General features: G+C 41.1%; 1 protein-coding gene across 1 annotated transcript; it reads left to right on the forward strand.

Annotated features, from left to right (window-relative positions):
• Positions 1–14,662: 14,662 nt before the first annotated feature.
• On the forward strand, positions 14,663–15,852 carry LOC101147463 (CMT1A duplicated region transcript 15 protein). Its single transcript, XM_055386137.2, has 3 exons — positions 14,663–14,958; positions 15,100–15,248; positions 15,519–15,852. Exons 1-3 carry the CDS (start codon positions 14,697–14,699, stop codon positions 15,672–15,674), a joined length of 567 nt encoding a protein of 188 aa, XP_055242112.2. The 5' UTR covers positions 14,663–14,696; the 3' UTR covers positions 15,675–15,852.
• The last annotated feature ends 249 nt before the right edge of the window (positions 15,853–16,101 follow it).

Consider the following 16,101-nt stretch of genomic DNA (forward strand, 5'->3'; position numbering starts at 1 on the left):
TTTCTATTTTGAATTTCATTGATTCCAGTAAAAATTATCTAATTTTTATTATTTCTTTCTTCTGCTAGCTTTAGGTTTAACCTGCTATTCTTTCTCTACTATCCTAAAGAAGAAATTGTGATTATGAATTTTAGGTCTTACTAGTTTTCTAATACATGCATTTGATGCTAAAAATTTTCCTGTAAGCACTGCCTTTACTATATTCTAATTTTGATAAATTGTATTTGCAATTAAATTTTTTTAGTTTGTCATTTTATGCATGAGTTATTTAGAACAGTGTCATTTAATTTCCACATGTTGGGGACTTAACTAGCTATTTTCTGTTATTAATATCTAGTTTAATTTCATTGTGGTGTAAGAACACTCTTTGCATAATTCCTTTTCTTTTAATTTTCTTAAGGTTTGTTTTCTGGCTGGAATGTAGTCTATATTAGAAAATGTTCTGAATGAGCTGCAGGCAAATGTTTATATTGCTGTTGAGGGCTGGTGTATTCTATAAATGTCAGCTAGATCAAGTTGATTGATAGTACTGTTCAGTTCAACCATATTTTTACTCATATTGTGCCTGTTTTATCTGCCAATTACTGAGAGAAGGTTGTTGAAGTCTTCAACTCTAATAGTCATTTTTCTATTTCTCCTTTCAGTTCTATCAGGCTTTAATTCATTTATTTTGACATTCTTTCACATTCAGGATCTTTTTTTGGCAAGTTGAACCCTTTATTATTATGTAATGCCTCTATATATTTCTGACAATCTTCATTTTTCCAAAGTCTGCTTTGTTTCAAATTAATATAGCTACTCCAGCTTTCTTTTGACTCTTGTTAACATGGTATATCTTTTCCATTTCTTTACTTTTAGCTTAAGTTTTTATATTTAAAGTGAATTTATTGTAGATAACATATAGTTAGGCTTTGTTTATTTCCATTCTGATAATCGCTGTGTATTAAGACCATTCATATTTAAAGTAACTTTAATTCACATTTAAAGTAATTATTGGTATAGTTGGATTAAAATCTATCAGATTTATATCTGTTTTCTACTTGTTGATTTTGTTGCTTGTTTCTTTTTTTTTTTTTTTTTTGAGATGGAGTCTCGCTCTGTCACCCAGGCTGGAGTGCAGTGGTGCGATCTCGGCTCACTGCAAGCTCCACCTCCCCATTTGACGCCATTCTCCTGCCTCAGCCTCCCAAGTAGCTGGGACTACAGGCACCCGCCACCACACCAGCTAATTTTTTTGTATTTTTAGTAGATACGGGGTTTCACCATGTTAGCCAGGATGGTCTTGATTTCCTGACCTTGTGATCCACCCGCCTCAGCCTCCCCAAGTGCTGGGATTACAGGAGTGAGCCACCACACCCGGCCTGCTTGTTTCCTTTTTTCCCACTCTTCTTCTGCCTTCTCTAGTTTTAATCAAACATTTTTTGTGATTCCATTTTATTTTCTCTCTTAGTATATAAATTATACTTATCTTTAAAGCTTTTTTGTAGTTGGCTTAGAGTATATAATACATATTTTTCCAGCTTTATTTAAGTATAATTGATAAATAAAAATTGTATAAATTTAAGGCGTGTAACATGATAATTTCATATACATATACATTGTGAAAGGATTACCACAGTCATTACAATCCACATTTTTAAACTAATTCAAGCCCTGCTTTAAATAACACTAATCTGTTGTACAAATAGTGGTGCAATATCATATTACAGAGTTTCCTATTTTTTTTGTCCCATTGCTTTGTCCCATTGCTGTCATTCACTTTACTTATCCGTATTCTGCTCTGCTATCCACCAACAGAGACCAAGCTGAGAGTCAAATGAAGAACTCAACCTCCTTTATAATAGCTGCAAAATAAAATACTTAGGAGATGAGAGACCTCTACAAGGAAAACTACAAAATGCTGCTGAAAGAAATCATAGACAATACAAACAAATGGAAACACATCCCATGCTCATGAATGGTAGAATCAATATTGTGAAAATGACAGTACTGCCAAAAGCAATCTACAAATTCAATGCAATTCCCATCAAAATACCATCATCATTCTTCACAGAACTAGAAAAAAATAATCCTAAAACTCACATGAAACCAAAAAAGAGGCCACATGGGCAAAGCAAGTCTAAGCAAAAAGAACAAATCTGGAAAAATCACATTACCCAACTTCAAACTGTACCATAAAGCCATAGTCACCAAAACAGCATGGTATTGATATAATCATTCAGGAGCAGGTTAATCTCCATGTATTTATGTGGTTTTGAAGGTTCCTTTTGGAGTTGACTGCCAATTTTATTCCAATGTGGTCTGAGAGAGGACTTGATATAATTTCAATTTTCTTAAATTTATTGAGACTTGTTTTGTGGCCTATCATATGGTCTATCTTGGAGAATGTTCCATGTGCTGACGAATAGAATGTATATTTTGCAGTTGTTGAGGAGAATGTTCTGTCAATATCTGTTCAGCCCATTTGTTCTAAGGTATAGTTTAAATCCATTGTTTCTTTGTTGACTTTCTGTCTTAATGATTTGTTTAGTGCTGTCAGTAGAGTATTAAATTCCCCCAGTATTATTGTGTTGCTGTCCATCTCATTTCTTAGGTCTAGTAGTGATTGTTTTATAAATTTGGGATCTCCAGTATTGGGTGCATTTGTATTTAGGATTGCAATATTTTCCTGTTAGACAAGTCTTTTTATCATTATATAATGTCCCTCTTTGTCTTTTTTAACTGTTTTTGCTTTAAAGTTTGTTTTGTCTGATATAAGAATAGCTACTTCTGCTTGCTCTTGGTGTCCATTTGCATGAAATATCTTTTTCCACCCCTTTATCTTAAGTTTATGTGAGTCTTTATGTGTTAGGTGAGTCTCTTGAAAACAGCAGATACTTGGTTAGGGAATTCTTACCCATTCTGCCATCCTGTATTTTTTTTAAGTGGAGCACTTAGGTCAATTACATTCAACATTAATATTGAGATGTGAGGTACTATTCCATTCATTGTGCTATTTGTTGCCTGAATACTTTTTTTTCCACTTGTTTTTGCTTTATAGGTCTTGTGAAATTTATGCCTTAAGGACACTCTATTGTGGTCTATTTCAAGGATTTGTTTCAAGAATTAGAGCTCATTTTAGCAGTTCTTGCAGTGTTTTCTTGGTAGTGGGAAGTACTCTCAGCCTTTGTTTATCTGAAAAAGACTGTATCTTTCCTTCATTTACGAATCTTAGTTTTGCTTGATACAAAATTCTTGGTTGATAATTGTTTTGTTTAAGGAGGCTAAAGATATGGCCCCAATCCCTTCTAGCTTGTAGGGTTTCTGCTGAGAAATATGCTGTTAATCTGATAGGTTTTCCTTTATAGGTTACCTGATGCTTTTGTTTCATGGCTCTTAAGATTCTTTCCTTTGTCTTGACTTTAGATAACCTGATGACTATGTGCCCAGGTGATGATATTTTTGTGATAATTTTCCCAGGTGTTCATTGAGCTTCTTGTGTTTGGATGTCTTGATCTCTAGCATAGGCCAGGGAAGTTTTCCTCAATTATTCCCTCAAATATGTTTTCCAAACTTTCAGATTTCTCTTCTTTCTTGGGAACACCAATTATTCTTAGGTTTGGTTGTTTAACATAATCCTAAACTTCTTAGAAACTTTGTTTATTTTTCAAATTCTTTTTTTTTTTTTTGTCTTTGTTGGATTGAGTAAATTTGAAAGCCTTGGCTTCAATTTCTGAAGTTCTTACTTCACTTGTTTGATTCATTTGCTGAAACTTTCCAGTGTAGTTTGCATTTTTCTAAGTATGTTCCTCATTCCCAGAAGCTGTGATTATTTTTTATTTATGCTCTCTATTTCACTGAAGATTTTTACCTTTATATCTTCTATCTTTTTTTTTTATTTCATTAAATTGGACTTTACCTTTCTCTGGTGGCTTCTTTATTAGCTTAATAATCAACCTTCTGAATTCTTTTCCTGGCAATTCAGAGACTTCTCCTTGATTTGGATCCATTGCTGGTGAGCTAGTATGATCTTCTTGGGGTGGTAAAGCAACTTATTTCATCATATTACCAGAATTATTTTTCTGGTTTCTTCTTATTTGGGTAGACTATATCAGAGGGAAGATCTGGGACTCGAGGCCTGATGTTCATATTCTTTTGTCTCATGGGGTACTCCCTTGATGTGGTGCTCTCTCCCTTCCCCTAGGGATGTGGCTTCCTGAGAGCCAAACTGCAGTGACTGTTATTTCTTTTCTGGATCTAGCCACCCAGCAGAACTACTGTGCTCTGGGCTGGTGCTGGGGGTTGTCTGCACAGAGCCCTGTGATGTGATCAGTCTTTGTGTCAGCTGTGGATACCAGCAACTACACTCATGGAGGTGGAGGGGAGTGAAGGGGACTCTGTGAGGGTCCTTGGTTATAGTATTGTTTATTGTGCTAATTTTGGGTTGGTTGGCCTCTAGCCAGGAGGTGGCGCTTTCAAGAGAGCATCAGCTGCTGTAGTATAACAAGGATCAGGGGGTGGGTGGGGCCATAGAGTTTCCAAGAGATTACGTTCTTTGTCTTCAGCTACCAGGGTAGGTAGGGAAAGACCATCAAGCATGAGCAGCGTTAGGTGAATCTGAGCTCAGACTCTCCTTGGTTAGGGCTTGCTGAGGCTGCTGTGGGGGATGGGGGTGTGGTTCTCAGGCCAAAGGAGTTATGTTCCTGGGGGAATTATGGCTGCCTCTGCTGCATCATGCAGGTTCCCAGGGAAGTAGGGGAAAGCCAGCAGTCGCAAGTCTCACCCCACTTCCACACAGCCCAAAAGGCTGGTCCCACCCCATCTGTCCCCCTTACCCAACAACACCAAGTTTATTTCCAGGCAGTGGGTGAACAGGGCTGAGAACTTGCCCCAGGCTATCAGCCTCCCAGCTGAGAAAGCAAGTAAGGCTTTCAGGTTTCAGGCCTCCCCACCTGCCATGGTTTCTGTGCTATGTCTGCACTCCTGATTCACCCACTACTCCAGGTTCTGTCCAGGAAACTTCACATTTGGTCAAAATCGTTACAAAGTTCAGCTGGAAGTTTTCTTCTTCCTGTGGTCTTTTCTCAGTTCCTCTGACAGTGCTTCCCAAAGGGCTTTTTCTCACTTTGTGGGACAAAGTCAGAAATGGCTTCCCTGAGGACCGAGAGAGCCCACAGGACTCTTTCTGCTGCTTCTTCTACGCCTGTATTTTTCTTGGCTCTCTAAATTAGTCTCAGTTCCAGGTAAGGTCAAATCCTTCTCCAGCAATCTGGACCTTCAGGTTCCCCAGTGACAGTGTGTGTTCAGGGTCTTTCACACTTTGGGCCCTCGTAGTTTTTCAGCTGTCTCCCAGAGCCTGCAGGAGCAATCCGCTTCCTTCAAAGGGTCTGTGGATTCTCTCAACTTTCCTGAGGTGGTTCTTGGAGCGAAAGTTCATGATGTGAGTCTCCACATGCTGTTCTGTCTGTCCAAGTGGGAGCTGCAAGTTAGTCCTGCCTCCTATCTGCCATTGTTTTTCCCCATGTATCCTCCTTGTATTCTATTTCACTTCTGCAGACAAGAAGTGTGAAGCCCTCAGGAGGAAGAGCTACTTGAATATAAAGCTTACCTGATTTTCTTCTCCTTTCATATTTCATGTTTCTTCATGATTCTGCCATCTTTGGATTGTTCTACAACACTATCAAACAGTATATATTGACATTTGGTCAGTAGTTTATAATTGCTGTTGGTAGGATGGTTGTCTCATGAAGTGGTTCACAAAGAGAGGAGGTGAGATATTTAATTCCAAGAAAATCTGGCATGAACTACTTGGGGAATAAACCAATATCCAGAATTTGGGCCTCCCCTTGGTAGACCCCAAAACCTGATTATATCAGGTGGATCTATTAATATTAACTAATCACAAGACTAACAGATAAAATTAGAAAGCCATTTTATTAATTTCCCAAGAAAAGTAATAATTGGACCAGAGTCCTCAGAGCTGCATCATTGGCAACTTTCTTTTCCTGTAGGCAAGCCCACATGGGAAGTGAAATTACAACCAGGAGTTTGTTTGTTGAGCATAAAATCAGAAAAAAGGCAGTTGTTTGGATGCTTAATATAATCAAGCTAATAAAGACTCAGGTATACAGCTTCACAGAATGGGTAGCCCAGCAATGGAACCAGGCTCCTCCAAGTTCACGAGCTGAGCTTTGTCTTCCTCCAATGGCACCTGTTTATCTCTGTACCTCTCCTTTTTATGAACTTTTGTCGCTGTCCTGTAACTTTATCTAATGACACTATTCTTCGGTAAGAATATTAATAATGTTAACATTATTGAAGATGGTTCTGGCCTAGATGCCATTTTACCCTTTTCTTGTAACTTTCCATACCAATATTTGCATTGGATTCTGTTTTTATTCATTCAAAGTTCAATTCTAAGAAATATATTCTACTTCCATAAAGTTCAAACTTTTAGGGATGGTTTCATAACATTTCTCAAGCAGGGACTACAGTATCTACCTCTTTGGCTTTGAGGATTAAATGGGATAACATATGTAATGCTTCTGGCACTAACTTGATAAGCCTTGAAAAAAGCCTTTCGTTTCCTTCCCCTTAATGAAAACAGGTGTTGAAGGAAACGCATCCATTTTTCTCCTGTATGTTCCCCATATGATAATCGTTTTCTTAAGTTTTGGCTGGCCAGAGAAATAAGGGTGCTGAAAGCATTTTTCAATCATAACTCTGGATGGAGATTAAAACAAAACAAAACAAAATCTTTAAGGCTTTTAATTACCAAGACTTATTCACAAGACACTGGTAAATCAGAACCTTACGGTACCTTAAATATCAGCATTGGAACATCATATGTTCTGGCTTCTTTTAATCATCAGAACATCTAAGCCAAAGCTCTCTGTGTTTATCTTGCTGTGATCTTGGTGGTGAATTTTAAAAGTGAGCAGTCAACCCCATCAGCAGCAGATGTAAATTACACATATGATAACTATATATATATTATGACTCACATCTTATTTTATATACACTGATATTTACCGTAATAGTTAAATGTCTGCCATATGGAAAACACTAGGATGATTGCTTTAAATGTCATTCCGTGTAATCCTCACAGTTCTATTCACTCAGGTTGGTTTTCATTTTCTAGATGAGGAAACTGGCACAGAGTAGGCTCTCTCTATAAGTGTTTGAATGAACACGTGGATGAGAGGGGTTGGAAACTTTCTCAAGATCACCTACCCAGCAAGTGTCAGGCCAGAATGTAGACCACTCATTTCTAGTTCTAAGGCCTGCATTCATTGCACTGCTTCACAATTTCTCTTAACATATTTTTATCTTAACCAAGGTTTACAAAAATCATGGCTAAATGAATGATTCTAATAGTGAAGATCTGGGGACCTGGAACAGATTCAGAAAGAGCTATTTGGAAAGGAGAAAGCTTTTGGTGATGTCCGTCAGAAATAAAACCCACCTCCTCTTTGTCCTGTTTCCATACCAGGAAAGATACATTTCCATGTGAACTTGTGTAATTTCATTGCTAACGCAATTATTATTTATACCATGGAAGAAAGAGTCTGGAAGCCTCGAGTCAGTCATAGAGACTCTTTGGTCTTTAGTTTCCACATCAATCAGAGATGAGCATTAGCTCAGATTATCTTTAAGGTCTGAGAGTTCAGGGTTCCACACTTCAATCACATCCATTCTTTTCTGTGACTGGCTTTCCCAGCTGTGTTCTAATGGAACAGATTGACAACAGCAAACACAGAGTCAAATTTCCATTTAAAACGCAGGTCTTGTTATTTTGGTACCAATTACAAGGTTATGGATCATGCTTAAAGGTGTTTAATATGCTGTAATGTTTAGACACACTTGTCTCCAACATTTATGAGGGCTGTTTGTAGCAACAAGAAGCATGCTCTCATTCCATAAGTATGCAAGACTGCAGTAAAAACAGTACAGATGGGCCGGAAAGAAAGAACCTCAAACTGCCTACAAAGAAGGGCAACAAGTGTTTTGGGCTGCACTGTTTTTACCTACTGCCAAATCTCTCATCAGCCAGAGCCTGTTTTTATAGGGGCATATTTTGTTGTTGCTTTTTTAGTTTATTTCAATCTCTGATGTAGAGTATTTGTAGAAAATTGTGTGAAGGATTTTACGGCCTTGTATGACTATATTTTATTCAGGAGTTTTATATATATATATATATGTATTTCTTAATGAGACCACAGTTTCTGGAGAGGGTTGCTGATTATCTCTTCTTACCAAACCAAGGTAACAGGTGGTAGAAAAGTGCCTAAGGATACTCAGTGATGCAATGGTCAAAGGATGGAAAGTGGTCTCTTGACTCCAAATATTGTAGATGTGTTGGAGTCCTGGAAGGATTGGATTCCCTAGGCAACCTCAGCATATCTCCACGGAAAAACTTCTATCCAGATATGCTTTTAAATACCAAGAAGGAAGTGAAATGTATAGTCCATTTAAGAACCAAATTCCTGGCTGAAGAACCAAATTAGATTCACAAGTAATGGGAATGCTAGGGAAAAAGACCAGCTTGCAAACGACCAGCCGTGTGCATGTGCCTGTAACAGAAAAGAAAGAAAGAAAGAAAGAAAGAAAGAAAGAAAGAAAGAAAGAAAGAAAGAAAGAGAGAAAGAAAGAAAGAGAGAGAGAGAAAGAGAAAAGAAAAGAAAAGAAAGAAAGAAAGGAAAGAAAGAAGAAAGAAAGAAGAGAAAGAAAGAAAGAAAGAGAAAGAAGGAAGGAAGGAAGAAAGAAAGAGACAAAGAGAAAGAGAAAGAAGGAAGGGAGGGAGGGAAGGAGTGGGGGGAGTGAGGGAGGGAAGACTGAGGGAGCGGGGAGAGGGAGTGAGGAAGGAAGGTAGCGGGGAAGGAAAAGACCCTCACTGGCTTGGTTGCAGATGCCTGAGCTGAAGGCATCATGTTGGTGGAGAAGCATTCAGGCATACAAGGACTACTAGTTTTAGCATAAAGGGACTAAAACATATAAAATGTCAGAGTGTGTGTGTGTGTGTGTGTGTGTGTGTGTGTGTGTGTGTGTGTGAAAGAGAGAGAGAGAGAGAAACAGCATCGTTAGAGGTGACAAAGATTGAAGGAAGCAGACGAAGTCAGCCTTAACATACAAGGTTCAATTTAATTCAGTTAAACCTTTTCAGCATGCTTCCAGGGATGGTGCTAGGCACTGGGGAGGCAACGCAAAACAAGGTATGATAAAGCAAGATAAGACGTTTATCTTGAGAGCAAGCAAATGTCAGCAAACTATGGCCAGTGGGGCCAAATGGCTTTTTTAAAATACTGCCAGTGAACTAATTTTTTTTTTTTTACATTTGTAAAGGGTTGTAAAAAAAAAATGAAAGAAAAATAAAACACAAAAGTTAAAAAGTAAAAGAGCATGCAAAACCATATGTGGCTTACAAAGCTTAAAAGATTTTCTGTCTGGCCTTTTACATAAAAAGTCTGCAGACTTCTGCTCCATAGAAAAGTCAGATTATTGGAAGTGAATTACAAAAAGACAAGGGCTAGAATGGGGTGAACGTGTGGTTTATTAGGTCCAATAGAGAGATGATTTACCCAGAAGCTTCTCAGAGGAAGTGGCAACTCACCTGGGATCTAAAGAATGAGTAGAAAATAGATAAAGAAAGACGTGGACCTGAAGAAACAATATTCAAAGCAAATGAAACAGCATGGGCTAGGTATAGAGAATTGATGGGTGTCTCAGAAACATAGATGAAAAACGAGGAGTTGAAAGCAGTAAAGCTAGAAACTCAGATGGGTAAACTGGGATGTCATTTCTTCTTCCAGGTCCAGGTTTTATTATTCCTTGAGGACTTAACCCCCAGCTCACAATCTGCTAACAGTCAAGACGTGTGTCTTGTCATGATGTCAAGGGAGAGTACTGAAGCCAGCACAATGGTTGACTTAGAAAAGTGGGCCTGTAGATTTAGGTAGGCACAGCGTGTCCTTCAGTCTGTGACAGGCACTGGCCTCGTGAGCTTGCAGCAGTTTTTCTCCATTCGTATTAGTCCACCACCCAGACCACAAGGCTGCCAAACCCCTGAGTCACGTGAGTTTCTTCCCTCTACCTCCCAAACTCAAAACCTCATTATCCTCTCTTTCTTCAGCTTCCTCAAGGAGACTGAGCTGCTTCTCTTTTTTAAATCCCTAAAACACAAAGATCTGATAAAACCCTCTTTTCTGGACAAAGATACTCCCTATTACTTTGTTTGTCATCAGCCACATGAGGCTTAGACTTAGGAGATATTGGTGGAAATAGTAGAAGGTGAATATATTTGGAAGACTTGCAGCAAATTTACATGCCATAGTGACTGACTTAGGCTGTCAAGAAAATGTATCTTTATTTTCAATAATTCAGCTGGAGATGTGGCTCCAGTCCAGTCTGCCAGTTTATTGTAGGCATTTCAAAGGAAACTAAGTCACTTTTGGGATTACATGAGGTCATTTAATGAATGAACCTTGGTCAATCTGGGCTTCAGCTAGGTTAACTGAGATTTCTCTTTCAAGGAGACAGGCTTATGTTCATCAACACTCACCTGCTGGCCTCCGCTTTAGTAATCTTTAGTCATTGCTACCTATTCCTGTAGCAGAAACATCCACATTCTCCACTCCACTCTGATCTGTAGCTCTTGAAGTCACTCCCTGACCACAAACACTAGCTCTCAGCCAGTTCCGAGCTACGCTTAGGGTATACAAAAAATATTCAGGGTTCTCCAGTGTCTCGTAGAAAAGTTTCAGACTCATTCTGTCCAAAGACATCTGATCATTCTTGCTTTCTTAAAAAATTGAGGTAAAATTTATACAACATAAAATTAACAACCTGTTTAAAGTATGCAGTTCAGTGAATTTAGTGCATTCACAGCGTTATGCAGCCATCACCTCTTACATAGTTCCAAGGCATTTCATTACCTCGAAAGGAAACCCTATACTGATTAAGCAGTCACTCCCCATTTCCTTCCTCTCCTAGCTCCTTGCAACCAGTAATCTGTGTTCCGTCTCTGTGGATTTACTTATTCTGGACGTTTCGTATAAATGGGGTAATATATGTAAACTTCAGTGTCTGGCTTCATTCACTCTGCAAGATTTTAGAAGTCGGTCCATGTTATACCACATGTCAGTAATTTATTCCTCTTCATGGCTGAATAATATTCAATTGTATGGATATTTTGTTTTATATTTAGGTTGTTTCCACTTTGGGCTATTGTGAATAGTGCTGCTATGGACATGTATGTACAGAAATTTGAGCAAGTTTTCCATTTTTTTGGCTATGTATTCAGGAGCGGAATTGCTGGGTTATGTGGTAATTCTGTTTAACATTTTATTTTTTTTGAGACAAAGTCTCACTCTGTTGCCCAGGCTGGAGTGAGTGCAGTGGCATGATCTTGGCTCACTGCAACCTCTGCCTCCCAGGTTCAAGTCATTCTTCTACCTCAGCCTCCTGAGTTGCTGGGACTACAGGTGCCCACCACCATACCTGGCTAATGTTTGTGTTTTTAGTAGAGATGGGGTTTCACCATGTTGGCCAAGCTAATCTTGAACCCCTGACCTCAAATGATCCACCTGCCTTGGCTTCCCAGAGTGTGGGATTACAGGTGTGAGCCAACACTCCCCACCTTTTGTGTTTAAATTTTACTGAACCTTCATACTACTTTCTACAGCGACTGTACCATTTTACATTCCGTTATTGTTTTTTCAGACCTAAAGACACTTTTCTTTCAATTTGCTGCCTCCTTGGGCTGCAACATTGAAACTGAAGCACGTTCTATTTTGTAAATTCAGCCGACCCATTGTCTATTGCTCTCAGAACCTAGAGCATAAAGGAACAGCATGTATAGCATAGAGACCAATGAGAATTTACAATATAGTCATGTTCTTTGCATTTCTATTCAATTAGCTGGCTAAACTTCATCTCTTTGGTAGGAAACACTAGACATGTCATTGTGGTTTTTTTCCTTCTCTATTTTTATAGTACAGCTGACCCTTGAACAACAAAGGGATTAGGGGCACTGATCCCTGCCCCATGCAGTTGAAAATCTGAATATAAGTTTTGAATTCCCAAATGCTTAATTACTAATAGCCTATGGTTGAATGGAAGCCTCATTGATAACACAATCAATGTGCATTTTGTATGTTATATTTTTATACACTGTATTCTTACAATAAAGTAAGATAGAGAAAAAATGTTATTAAGAAAATTAAAAAGGAAAGGAAGTATGTTTACTATTCATTAAGTGAAAGTGGATTGGCCAGGCACTGTGGTTTACGCCTGTAATCCCAGCACTTTGGGAGGACACACAAATAAATTGTCCGGTGCAAGTGCAGCGGCCATATGCACTTCCTGTGAAAAAAGGCCGGTTTGACATCTATTAAACAAATCCATCTCAGCATTCTTAACAGCCTTTATATTGTTTGATATCAAGCTCAGTCATTTAAAAAATATGCCTCTGTCTTTGTAAGACTACCTTTGGGTTGGAGAAGACTTATGTAATATTCAGCTCAGCAGATAATGTATATAAAAATTATTGCATGTGATTTAATGATCTTGAATCAATTTTAACTGTTTATATGTCACACTTGGGAAAAAGCAGGACAATTATAAAATTTAATAATGGCATCTCCATAAAAAGCAATAATTCATATTCTACTTTAAAAATCCTTTCTCTTATGTAGAGGAGTAAGTGGCATCCTGGTGGCACCAGAAGGATGTACTGGTGAGCTTGTGTAGTGGTCACTAAGTTAACGTGTGTTGCTTTATTTGACTGATACTGATGTTGCCATCTTAGCTTCCGGCAGTTAGGTGGGCAGAAAACCCAAAGTTAGTAACTTTGGACAGTTGCATCAATGTTCGTAACTCAAGGGCCAAAATGATGGATTAAACGGCCAGTCCAGGCAATCTCTGGTTCACCCTCATGATGACAGAGTGCTTTTAGGTAGTGAGGCAGTGCTTAGTCTCAAGGCAGCCTCCCTTCCCCTCATGCATTACCTGGTGTTTGTGGGCAGGAGTGTGGATCCTGTATACATGCCTGGGGTTGTGGGTGTGGGGAGGGGCCTCCAGTGTGCTGGGGTATACCCTGGGGCCTCTGTAAGTGCCTGATCCATAGATGCTCCCTGTGGCCTGGTCACAGGGGTCACCAGGCCCCTGGTGGCTTACAGTATGGAAGTTGGAGGCTTCACCATAATCTGTGGCCTGAGCTTGGCCTCAGGGAATATTTCCGGGTGGTGTCAGCTGTATCTCCTCCTTACTCAGTGTCATAGGGGAGCAGCGACTCTCTGGGACAGTGGGATGGGTGGTAAAAGAATTTACCAAGACAGTTGTAGGTAAAGAAAGGCAGATTCATTGGACACCACAGAGCTTACATGTTTGTGGTGATGTGGGTGTGAACATACGATTATCGACAGTGCATAATGCTTGATGAAAATAATAGATGCTGATGTTATTGTTATATGTATTTAATATCCTATATTTTTTATTGTTGTTTTAGAGTATATGCTTACTACTTTTTTTTAAGTTAACTGTGAAGCAGCCTCAGGCAGTTTCTTCAGGAGGTTTCCAGAAGAAGGCATTCTCATCAAGGAGATGACAGCTCCATGCCTGTTACTGCCCCTGAAGACCTTCCGGTGGGACAAGATGTGGAGGTAGAGGACAGTGAAATTGATGATCCTGACCCTGCTTAGCCTTAGGCGAAAGTGTCTGGTTGTGTCTTGTTTTTTAACAAAAACGGTTTAAAAGTAAAATAAATAAATAATGAAAAAAGCTCATAGAATAAGGTTAAAAAGAAATAAAATATTTTTGTATAGCTATATAATTTGTGTGGCTTTTTTGTTTATTTGTTTGAGACAGGGTCTCACTCTGTCACCCAGACTGGAGGGCAGTGGCACAATCACAGCTCACTGTGGTCTCAACCTCTTGAGCTCCAGAGATCCTCCCACCTCACTCAGGAGGACGTCAGTCCTCCAGGCAGACGTCAGTCCCCAGGTGGACCCTGGACTCAAAGTGTATACCAGGCCCCAAGTTGACAACCAGGCCCCAGATGGACACCAAGGCCCTAGGTGGACAGCAGGCCCATGTTGAACACCAGACTCATGTGGACATCAGGCCGCAGGTAGACATCATGCCTTAGGTAGATACGTAGGCTCCAGGTGGACATTAGACCCAAGTCCCCAGGTGATCATCAGGCCCAGGTGAAAACTCAGGCCCTAGGTGCACATCCGGCCTCAGGTGGACACCCAGGCCCCAGGTGATCACCAGACCCCAGGTGGACACAAGGCCTTAGGTGAACAACAAGACCCAGTAGGCCATCAGGCCTCAGCTGGATACAGTCCCCAGGTGAACACAAGGCCCCCAGAGGGACATAGGCCCAAGGCAGACATCAGGCCCTATGTGGACATCAGGCCTGAGGACATCCGGCCCCTGGTGAACATCAGGCACAGGTGTCCAAGCAGACCCTGGGTGGACATAACAGTGTACAGGTAAGGAGGTGACCTGGGGGGAGGGTGAGTAGTCAGCAGCCCAGTGGAGTCCTGAGCAGGTCTTATGGAAGGAAGGGGCCTAGGGGACAGAACGGTAAAGAAGCGACCTCACTTCCTGGATGATGACCACACGAACAGAACTTAGAACTCTGGTAACCAGGCACCCATATCCTAGAGTCAGCGCCGTAAACAGCTCACTTGGTGGGAGTCGCTCAAGAGAGCAAGATGTTCTCATGTTGCTTCCCCACTTCGAGAGGTTGCTGCTTCAGGAACGGAGGGAGTGAGAGCCTTTTCCGACGATGCCGAAGAAGGCTCATCCCTCACCCCAGACGCCTGTCGCCCATTGTAATAAGGCGCATCCAGGTACCACAGGACAGCCTGGGGCAGGCCCTAGCAGGCCAGGCCACACCAGAGATCCCACTGGGGCTGCAGCTGCACACTGTCCTTGTCCAGGAGATTCGGGAGCTCATTGAGGCACAGACATGTGGTGAGGTGGCCTGCAGCCTGGAAGACTTTGCAGGGGTGGTGCTTAGGGGCTGGAATTCCCTTAAATTCAGTGAGGTCGTTTCTGTGTTTGGAAATTCCAGTGGAAAGTGACTGATGCTGGTGACCCTTCCTCCTTTTTCAGCTCCTGGTCCATGTGCAGAAGTAAGAGCACTGCCAGCACCAGCGGCGGAGCCAGAGACAGCATACGAAGAGGCCCCTCCAGAGAGAGTGCTGGAGGTGGAGGGAGCTCCACCCAAGGACCAGACCAACGAGGAGCTGCCTGAAATCACGGCATGTACTGTAGCCACTAGCCCTAACCCTGGAGCTGAAAGCGTGGCTGGAGAGAGAAGTGGGAGGGAGGGGGTGACCAGCACAGCCCCAGCCAGCAGCTCCCATGCTGCCCCTAGTCCTGGGCACAGTGGCAAACATGCAGGCAGAGAGCAGGGCATTTGGCCTGGCCTCCTGTACCTCGCTGGAGAGAGGCTTCTCTCATTCACTAGAACCACAGTCCTGCTGCTGCAGGTCCGTTTATTCTCCTGATCCTGGTTTATCTGTGTGCAGGAGGTGCCGGAGAGCATTAAAAGAAGGCTGGGAAGAAGAGTTCCAGCAGCTCCTCCTGCTCCCAGAGGCAACCTCCTCCTCCAGGCATGGATGCGTGTCCACAGCTGGGCATCCAGGCTGTTTGCCCCTAATGTGCTGCCCGGGACAGGCCCTTAACAGGCGGGCAGTGGGTGAGGGGACCAGGAGGTGGCTCCAAAGGGTAAAGCAAACAAAGCTTTTAAAGACAGCCATTGTGCCCCAGGCTCGCCATGCCACCACCTGCCCTACCATTTATTAATAGTGTTAGAATTACAAGTTGATGAAACGAGATTACAATAAAGTTTGATTTCTGAAACTTCATGCCTTTTTGAACTCCCTAATGTTAGATGGTGTTTTTGAGGCTATCCTGAAAATCTGTGATAGTTGTGTCTTTTGTTGTGGTTGTTTGTGTGGCTGAATTACCATCGAGTCATCTGTTATTGGAAACCTTTCAGGTATGGCTTTTAGAAGACCTTGACCTACTCTTGCCTGTTTTGACTCTCTGGTTTATTGTGGAAAGAGGGATGATGTAGGCTCATGTCTCCGGCAGATCATTCACCTTTTG

Source organism: Gorilla gorilla, chromosome 4 (assembly GCF_029281585.2).
Source record: "Gorilla gorilla gorilla isolate KB3781 chromosome 4, NHGRI_mGorGor1-v2.1_pri, whole genome shotgun sequence".
Lineage (NCBI taxonomy): Eukaryota > Metazoa > Chordata > Mammalia > Primates > Hominidae > Gorilla > Gorilla gorilla.